The sequence below is a fragment of the Notolabrus celidotus genome, chromosome 17 (assembly GCF_009762535.1).
Source record: "Notolabrus celidotus isolate fNotCel1 chromosome 17, fNotCel1.pri, whole genome shotgun sequence".
In the NCBI taxonomy this organism is placed as follows: Eukaryota; Metazoa; Chordata; class Actinopteri; order Labriformes; family Labridae; genus Notolabrus; species Notolabrus celidotus.
Window position 1 is genome coordinate 3,144,220 of NC_048288.1, and position 10,633 is coordinate 3,154,852.

The 10,633-nt window shown below is 41.4% G+C and overlaps 1 protein-coding gene across 1 annotated transcript in view; it reads right to left on the bottom strand.

Annotated features, from left to right (window-relative positions):
• ofcc1 (orofacial cleft 1 candidate 1) overlaps positions 1–8,223 on the bottom strand; it is a 50,359-nt gene extending 42,136 nt beyond the window's left edge. The window contains exons 1-3 of the mRNA XM_034705844.1: positions 7,981–8,223; positions 4,069–4,321; positions 3,419–3,582 (exon numbers count right to left, since the gene is read on the bottom strand). Coding sequence (XP_034561735.1) covers positions 3,419–3,582; positions 4,069–4,321; positions 7,981–8,177 — 614 coding nt within the window. The 5' untranslated portion in view covers positions 8,178–8,223. The remainder of the gene's footprint in view (positions 1–3,418; positions 3,583–4,068; positions 4,322–7,980) is intronic.
• Positions 8,224–10,633: the final 2,410 nt, after the last annotated feature.

The window sequence follows — 10,633 nt, forward strand, 5'->3', positions numbered from 1 at the left end:
AAGGGTTTTCTTACATTTTGAGCCGTTAATGGAATTTGGTCTTATATGAGGGTGGCAGTACACACTTGATGAATACTGAGTTACATATTTAGTAATTTATGACCCCCATACTTTTGTACTTCAAGGCTGAAAAATTTCATGTCCTTATATTTGAAAAAAAGAAACAGCCATCCCTTATGCTGGGATTTAGAATCACTGGTACCTCTGCATATATGTAAGTCCATGCTGCGTATATGTAAGTCCATGCTACGTATACGTAAGTCCATGCTGCGTATATGTAAGTCCATGCTACGTATACGTAAGTCCATGCTGCGTATATGTAAGTCCTTTCTGCGTATACGTAAGTTTATGCTGCATATACGTAAGTTCATGCTGCGTATACGTAAGTCCATGCTGCGTATACGTAAATTCATGCTGTGTATACATAAGTCCATGCTGCGTATGTGTGCGTATATGTAATTCCATGCTGCATATGCGTGCGTATACGTAAGTCCTTGCTGCGTATACGTAAGTCCATGCTGCGTATACCTATGTCCATGCTGCGTATCTGTAAGTCCATTCTGCGTGTACGTGCGTATCTGTAAGTCCATGCTGCGCGTTCGTGCGTATCTGTAAGTCCATGCTGCGTGTATGTGTGTGTCTGTAAGTCCATGCTGCGCGTTCGTGCGTATCTGTAAGTCCATGCTGCGCGTACGTGCGTATACATAAGTCCATGCTGCGTGTACGTGCGTAAATGTAAGTCCATGCTGTGTATACATAAGTCCATGCTGCATGTATGTAAGTCCATGCTGCGTATATGTAAGTCCATGCTGCGTGTACATGCATATATGTAAGTCCATGCTGCGTGTACGTGCGTATATGTAAGTCCATGCTGCGTATATGTAAGTCCATGCTGCGTGTACGTGCGTATATGTAAGTCCATGCTGCGCGTACGTGCGTATACATAAGTCCATGCTGCGTGTACGTGCGTAAATGTAAGTCCATGCTGTGTATACATAAGTCCATGCTGCATGTATGTAAGTCCATGCTGCGTATATGTAAGTCCATGCTGCGTGTACATGCATATATGTAAGTCCATGCTGCGTGTACGTGCGTATATGTAAGTCCATGCTGCGTATATGTAAGTCCATGCTGCGTGTACATGCATATATGTAAGTCCATGCTGCGTGTACGTGCGTATATGTAAGTCCATGCTGCGTATATGTAAGTCCATGCTGCGTGTACGTGCGTATATGTAAGTCCATGCTGCGTGTACGTGCGTATATGTAAGTCCATGCTGCGTGTACGTGCATATATGTAAGTCCATGCTGCGTGTACGTGCGTATATGTAAGTCCATGCTGCGTATATGTAAGTCCATGCTGCGTATATGTAAGTCCATGCTGCGTATATGTAAGTCCATGCTGCGTGTACGTGCGTATATGTAAGTCCATGCTGCGTGTACGTGCGTATATGTAAGTCCATGCTGCGTGTACGTGCGTATATGTAAGTCCATGCTGCGTGTACGTGCATGTATGTAAGTCCATGCTGCGTGTATGTGCGTATCTGTAAGTCCGTGGTGCATGTACGTGCGTATCTGTAAGTCCATGCTGCGTATATGTAAGTCCAGGCTGCGTATATGTAAGTACATGCTGCACGTACGTGCGTATATGTTAGTTCATGCTGCGTGTACGTGCGTATATGTAAGTCCGTGGTGCGTGTACGTGCGTATCTGTAAGTCTATGCTGCGTATATGTAAGTCCATGCTGCGTGTACGTGGGTATCTGTAAGTCCATGCTGCGTATATGTAAGTCCATGCTGCGTGTACGTGGGTATCTGTAAGTCCATGCTGCGTATATGTAAGTCCATGCTGCGTGTACGTGCGTATATTTAAGGCCATGCTGCGTATACGTAAGGCCATGCTGCGTATATGTAAGTCCATGCTGCGTATACCTAAGGCCATGCTGCGCATATGTAAGTCCATGCTGCGTATACATGTCCATTCTACGTATACGTAAGTCCATGCTATGTGTATGTGTCCATTTCATCCTAGCTAACAAGCTTTAAGCTTCTAACATCCCTTCAGAGGACAAAAAGGCTTCCTAGAGATTTGTTAAAACAGTGTTGGAGGCTGAAGTATAATATAAACCAAGCAAGAGAATGTTTCAGCATGAGTGACCTCAATCTGCAAGACATGAGTGGAACACACAGTGCATTAAGATGCTCGCCACCATGTATATGCAGTCCATTTCAATATGTATGAAACCTGCGGTGATACCAACCATGCAAAACATTCAGCCTAATCGGATAACGTAAAGGGGTTATATGTTCACGCTATATCAAAACACATCTAACTTTTGAATTAGAAACGCTTTCAATATTCCACCCGATTGCAGAGTATGGTGCATTCAAAAACAGCAACTGTGTGGTGCATGTGAGTGTTTCTGCTTTTGTGTCAGATAACTCAGTGTGTATGGGAGTGTGTGGAAGTGTGAGCTTGATGCATAACTGCATAAGTAATTCCATGTGACTATAAAATCAAAAAGGATTAGATCAACATTTGTTTTCATTTTCAGTTGTTTTTTGTGCTTTTCTGTGGACAGAGGAGGAAAAGAGACGGTGGATGGGGTGGAACATGGCACGCGGCTGCGGGGGTGGACGGTTTGGAGTTATTTCTGAACGGGTGCTTGAGAATAGAAGGCTGGTGAGTGACCCAGTGTTTCAGAGAGGGTCTTCCTCTTCTTAGACAGAGTGTGTCCCTACAGGGTGGGTCAAATCAAAACCACCCAAATCAAAGTTCCTAATTTGAGGTGAGACTTTTTCAGCAGCCAGGATGTTGAGACAGAGGTCAAGTTAGGAACATGGGGTATAAAAGGAACCGGAGACAGGGGAACTACTATTGATGTTATTTATGAAAACACTGGAGCTCTTCAGCGCTGTGCAGCAGCTTCAAGCACTAAGTTGCATTAAAGGGAGTCTGATTGTTTGTAATACTTATCTTTTTAGCATGCAATTAATTGTTAAAATGTTTTCTGATGCTTTTATTTTGAAGGGACTGGAGAATCAGGCGCCAAATACACAAAAATGAGTGGGTAGGAAAATAATTCAAGATGGAAGATGATATTATTGGTCTAAATTGACTTTACACTTGCCTGCAAAGTTTGCTCTGTTTGTCCTTGGATACTTTCTATTTCCCAGGTGCCTCAGTGGCATTTTAATAATGAGATTATTTGGGGTTTTAGATGTCTGTCGGAGGACAAATAACCACTGTTGGCTCCTTCCATGGCTTCCAATAGAATGTGCATTCCCTACTTGGAAATATAAGAGAGTGTAGCAAATGTTTCCAGAGTCACTGGGCGTATGATAATTGGTCAAAAAAAAATATAATCAGTAACAAATAATAAGATAAAGAGCAGGTCATTATCTTCCTGTTTGTCTCACCTGAGCAGGTAAATGTACAAGATGGTGACAGAAAGCAGGAAAAGGACAGCATACAGGAAGACGGTGATGATTACTCCCGCTGCACCTGATTGGTCAGCTCGGTAGAAGTGCCAGTACAACTTGGCTGCGTCGCCCACTGGCGTGTCCGGGCTGTAGGCGAGACGCTGAGGAGACAGATTTAAAACAAAAGAGAGAAAAAGACGAATCAGAAACTGTCAGAAATATAAGACAGGACGTTTAAAATATGGTCCGGCTCTGACTGCAGACAGGGATTGATCAGAGGAAGATCACATGATGGCTTAAGGACTGTGTTCCATGTACTGGTCAGCGGGTGTTCCTCTCACTCTGTCCTACATAGCGGACTTTTTTTTAACCAGAAAGAGAGTTTCTGATTGGTTAATTTTAAATATATCTGGTGAGAATTAATAATAAAGTTATTCACTGTTCAACTAGAATTTGATCTTTCATAAAGAAGAGTCCGAATCATTTCAGTCATCCTCACTGCCAATTTCGACACCCATCTAACCTTGCACATTTTTTCTCCCCCTCTCCCCTCCCCCTCTTTTTTGTAATCTAAAGTCACTTTGCCAAGATAAAGTGAACTCCTATTTAAAGTGCACAAGTGTCCAAGTTATTTTTAAGTGACTTACCCCGAGGACGGCGTCCACTGCAAAGACTGCCAGGGGGTCGAGGACTGTCCACACTCCCTGAGCCATGATAAACTTTGACGTGAAGGAAGGGAGTGAGCCAAATATCTGTTGACAGCCCCATCTGATCAGAACCAGCAGGAACGTTACCGCGTTCAAGGTCAGGGGACCCACCACCACCATCGCCAGCTCCTCCCGGGTGTGGAGCAGAGAACCCTGGTACAGCAGGTCCACCGTGTGTGCGTGGAACTGGAATCTTGCGGGAGAGGAAGCAGAGGCTGGTGATGTGCATGTGGGTAGACTGAGTGTGAAGTGTGTGTGTCAATATGTGTGGGTTTTTTTGTGTGTTTGTGGTGCGTTGCAGCTGGAGGGCAACTAGTTCCAGCAATTCACACACTGTGTTAGCTTGTTTGTGGTTGATTCAATCATATTTAATTAGTTTGATGACATTTAACTTCATAATTTGTGGTTTTTGTTATATGTGAACCTTTACTTGTCTGTCATATGTAATATTTATGAATAAAATCACAGTGTATGTATTTTTGGAATCAAAAGCAAGGCAAAATCAGCAGTATTTACACCTGTGTATATGCTAATCAGGTAGAAACTCAGGAGAGCTTTTTAAGCCTCCTATAGCAAGTTAAGCTCTCCGTTTACCGCAAGCCTCATGAGTTTCTTAATCTTCCCGTCAGTCGGAGGGAGGTAGAGCCAGTGGTGGGAGAGGAGAGGTCCAGTTTTTGTTCATTAATTTCAATCTGATTTGCTCCAAGAGTCCAGCATCTCTCAGATTCTGTCCATTAATCTGACAGTAGAGGTCCATTGCTGTTGTGTCTAAGACAGGTCTCTCTAAAACAGAGATTCAATCCTTGGAAAGTCATTTCAAACAAAAGATATCACCTCACTGAATGATTCAGACGGAGGAATGTCACTTCTAACACAGTTAAATCTAATTCCTTGTAAAACAGGGGATAATGCATTTGCATACTGGATTTAATATTATGAAACTTTCAAATTCAATAAGTAAATCATGTGTTTTCACATTAGCATCATTGTGTGTGTCGTATATTGACAAGAACTCATCATTCCTTATTAAATCAAATTTTATGTCCTCACAAAAATTATTTTTTTTGACATTTTTCAAACCTGTCATTGAAACTTATCTGTAATGGGAATAGCATGATCAAATATAGGATTTAGCCTCATATAGCATAACAGACTCAGTAGAAATTGTATAAAATCACCTGAATATAAAAATATGTTTTAGATTTTGTTAGCTTTAAATGAGTTTCTTTATATCTACATAAGAAGAGGATCCCCATCTATGATGGTCACCATCTCGCAACTCTATGTTTCTAAAATAGCACAAAATGCACAAACTCAGTGCAGTCCATGTGCATTCTTGTATTTAGTGGCTGGCCACCCAAAATACAACATTTGGAAGACAAAGAAGAGAGGAAGAAGAAGAAGTGAGGTTGCTGTGCACAAGATAATTTGTATTGATAGATGTTTTTGAAATTAAAAACTTGAGAAATGAAGGATCATACTTATTATGCATCACAGGAGCTCCTTGTCCTCCATCGTCGCCTCACCATCGGGAGGTGTGAGCAAGGGAGCATATCAAACTACAGTCTGACCGCTTTATATCGTTAAATATTCCCTTTCTGTGCACTGTACCTTTAAGGCCATAATATGCAATGTGGATATTGGTCAATGGCGGAAAGGAACCAAGTAAGTTTGCTCTTGAGTACAAATTAAAGGTGCTGCACTTCTTCACGTATGAGTACTTTCATATGCCAGTTTAAGTTTTCATTGTAAGGCCCTGGGAGGAGTTTTGAACTGGTCGTTAGGACGACAGTAAATAACTGACCATGCATCAATAATCATTTTTCACGTCGGGGTCTTGTCTCAATCTGAAGGGATTATATTTTGCATAACAACCTGCTAACCATACATTATCCCTCTTATTACCCAGCTTAACTTAAGACACATACACGTTGTTAAAAACATTGATTAAAGATTATTTATTGATTTAAATGATTTATGTTTACAGTTTTTAAAAATAGTCCCAGTGATTCCTCGTCAGTGATCGTTCCATGGTGATGGATTCTTCTCTGCCTGTTGTGGTGGATTGAACATGAAACTGTCCTCATTCAGCTCTCCTTCTTCTCTGAGCTCTGTGGTTCACACACCTTTAAAAAGAAACTAATGTCACAACTTTGAACCCTGCTGCTATCATCACCACCGCTCATGGTTTAACTTTCTTTGGAGAGATCACTAACCTAAAGTTTCTCTCACCTGCTCCGCTCCTTCATCATATTGATGGACAGGATCCAATATGGAAACGTCTGTAGCCTGCTGATTTAGCATGCTAACCAAAGCTAACGTTTTAGCCACATTGTTTTGATGGTAACAGAAGCTAACGGTTTTACCTCACCTCAACAAGCAGAAGCTAAATGTGAACTCTTTTCTGTGGATTGATTTGACATGACGTGTGATCAGTTTGTCTCTGGTGTTGCTCATGTTAGTTAAAGTTAATAACCATGGTCAAGGGGTTTGGACCAATCAGAATCAAGCATCTTACACAACTGGAAGATCAGTCAGACAGCCGGGTAATACATTATATTATTTTTACACTTGCAGATTATTTTGCAGAAAAGTACTTTTACATTTGCTTAAATCAAATTGTACACAAGAGAATTATTTCACGGTTGTGTAACTACTTTAAGTTGTCGGTGTGGAAAATAAAATATATATATACATTACAGCAAAGAGGAAGGGGAGCTAACAAGCAGCTGAAGGAACAATAGGTTCAGAGGGGTTTGTCCTTCTGCAAAGATAGACAGAGAGGAGAGGAGGAAAAAGGAGGAGTGAGACAGAAGAAGGAGGGAGGCATGTCAACACACTGACCACTCTGAATGTCACTCGGTCAGTCTCTCTCTCTCTCTCTCTCTCTCTCTCTCTCTCTCTCTCTCTCTCTCTCTCTCTCTCTCTCTCTCTCTATCTCTCTGGCACCACCAGCACTGGACATGGCATGGAGAGAGAAATGCTCGGAGGGAGAGCAGGCGATTCGGACATGTGGAAGTTGTCATCTGATGTTGACCCCCTCTGTTTTCACATTTTTCTTTTTTCACCCCCTCAGTCCATTCTTCTTTCTTTTTTTTTTTTTTTACATTCGGACACATTTTCTCCTCCCTCCTTCCTCTTTCACTTTCCATGATTTAATGCGTGATGTTTGCAACCCCTTCGTTATTGTAATAAAAACCTGCTTTTGTGCATGTTTGCAGCCAGCATGGTTTATTGTGAGGGATTAAATCAGCACCATATGTTATTGAGATGAGATTTAACAGTTCTGTGGTATCTTATTGCTGTTTATGATCAATGCTGTGCACCAAATAATAACAATAAATTCCTTCCAAATAATGTAGCCTTTTGGGACTCAGAGCTGAGTGCTGAAATCAACAAACTCCCCCAGCAATGGTTTGTTAATATTGAGTGTGTCTTGTTAAAATGTTAATGGGGGGATTCCAAGCAGATGATTTGGGTTTATGCCGTGTGTGTGTGCGTAAGTGTGTGTTCAAGTTTTGCCAACACACACACACACACACACACACACACTGCACATCCTTTGTTTTTTACTCCTTCCACGTCCCACATCACCACAGCCTTACTTTGCATGTGTGTGTGTGTGTGTGTGTCTGCATTTTGCCTAGATGCCTTAGTAATGTATGGAAGTATCTGCATCCATGGAAAGGGATTTACATCAGCAACGATGTGTCTGGGCTCAGAAAGTGTTTATGTTGTGATATGTGTGTGTACGTGTACACTCCCCAAACCCGTGTGTGTGTGTGTGTGTGTGTGTGTGTGTGTGTGTGTTTGTGTGTGCGTACAGGGCGATATCAAAGGAAGCAAACTCACTTGTTGACAGGAACTGCAATGGCCTGGAGGTAGAGCCACTGGCTGCAGTAATGCAGGTAGAGCCTCACAAACCACATCAAAGCCAGCAGCAGCATAATGAGGCCGAGCTGCTGAACGGAGCCACGCCAGCTTCTATGCGGCTGTTGTTGCCGAGGCAACGGCAGGCCCAGCTCGGACGGCAGCATGCGGAGGGCCATGCGGGCTCGGTCCGAGAGGCGTGAAGGGCAGGAAGCAGGTCCAGCCAGTGCTGATCTGTTTTTAGACAGAGGATGATGGTAAACACTAAGAAGACATCTTTAAGGATTTTCAACTCTTTCACTTCCCTCCTAATGTTGATCTTTCTAAAAACCTTGAATTATACGAGTGTTAGTGTGTTAACCTTACACTGTCACATATCCAAGAAACAATGTTTCCTGTGTGTTTCCTGTTTTTGCCTTTCCCATGTTTGGTAGCGTCTGAATACTTTCACTATTTGCCTCTAAAGTCATTAAAGTGTATCCTGTCATACTGTATCATGTTATATTGCACTGTGTAATGTAGGGCTGTCAGCATTAATGACACGCATTGATTAATATAGATACCTTCAATGTGCATTTATTTGAATGCAAATTAATCATAGGAACAAGTTTGACCCCCAATTTCCTCCCTATACCTGTGGACTGACCTGGCTGTACAAGTCATTGCATTTCAAATGCAGATGATTCCATGACTGAGGAGACAACACCCGGTTTGCTGTATGGCAGGTTTTGTGACAGAAAGATTCTAGATAATAGTATCGGTTTGTGTCGTATCGCTCCTGAAGAAGAACAATTTAGATGCATCAGAAATGAACAACTATAGGCCGATATCAAACCTCCCTTTTTTAAGTAAAATTATTGAAAAAGCTGTTTTTCAACAACTGAACAATTATCTAATGATAAATGACTGTTTTGATGTCTTCCAATCAGGATTCCGATCACATCACAGCACAGAGACCGCTCTAGTCAAGGTCCTCAATGATATTCATTTAAACACAGACAACGGCAAAATCTCAGTTTTGGTATCACTTGATCTCAGTGCTGCTTTTGACACAGTTGACCACAAGATACTACTGGACAGACTTGAAAACTGGGTGGGAATCTCTGGTGCAGTACTAAATTGGCTTAAGTCCTATTTAAATGACCGGGACTATTTTGTGTCTATAGGTAAATACACATCTGAGCGGATGAAAATCGTATGTGGAGTACCTCAAGGATCCATTCTGGGGCCTCTACTATTCAACATCTACATGCTCCCCTTAGGTCAGATAATAAGAAACAACCAAATAAAATACCATAGCTATGCAGATGACACACACATTTACATCACCATATCACCAGGGGATTATAGTCCCATACAAACACTGAGTAAATGCATTGAACAAATCAATGACTGGATGAGCCAGAACTTTCTTCAGTTAAACAAAGAAAAAACTGAAATGATTGTTTTTGGAGCCAAGGAAGAAAGGTTAAAGGTTACTGCTCAGCTCCAATCTGCAATGATGAAATGTTCAAACCAAGCCAGAAACCTTGGTGTAGTTATAGACTCAGACCTTAATTTCAGCAGCCACATTAAGACAATTACAAAGTCCGCCTACTATCACCTTAAGAATATATCAAGGATTAAAGGACTTATGTCTCAGCAGGATGCAGAAAAACTCGTCCATGCATTTATCTTTAGCAGACTAGACTACTGTAACGGGGTCTTTACAGGACTCCCTAAAAAGTCCATCAGACGGCTGCAACTCATACAGAATGCTGCTGCTCGAGTCCTAACAAGGACCAAAAAAGTAGACCACATTACTCCAGTTCTTAGATCTCTACACTGGCTTCCTGTCTGTCAGAGAATAGACTTTAAAATCCTGCTGATGGTTTATAAAGCACTGAATGGTTTAGGCCCAAAATACATTGCTGATCTGCTACTACTTTATGAACCACCTCGACCTCTGAGGTCATCAGGTACTGGTCTGCTTTCAGTTCCTAGAGTCAGAAGGAAACATGGTGAAGCAGCTTTTAGTCATTATGCACCACATATCTGGAACAAGCTCCCTGAAAGCTGTAGGTCTGCTCCAACTCTCACCTCTTTTAAATCAAAGATTAAGACTTTTTTATTTACCTCTGCCTTCCTATCTTAGATTATTTTAACCCACTTTAAATTAAAATTTTAATGTAATTTTTAATATATTTCTAATTTTCCTTTTCTTTTCTGTTTTATCATATTTGTCATTTTAATTATGTTCTTTTATGCTTGTCTGAATGTCTCCAATGCTTTTAATGTGTTAATGTAAAGCACATTGAGTTGCCCTCGTGTATGAAATGCGCTATACAAATAAAGCTGCCTTGCCTTGCCTTGCCTTGCTCCATGTCTTGTCGTAATCAGGCCATATCGTTTCTAATAGTGTTGTGTTGTTTGATGACATGATGTGCTGTGTCGTATGAGGCCGTATTGTGGTGTGTTGTGTAGTTTCGATGTGACCTTTCGTATCAGGCTGTATCATGCCTTGTCTTTGGTATCTTCTCGTGCCATGTTATTTTGTATCGTGTCATTTCATATAGTGCTATATCTTGTTGTGTAGTTTTGTGACGTGTTGTGCTGTATCATGTTGCGTCGTTTCGTACTGTGTCATATAGTTTTG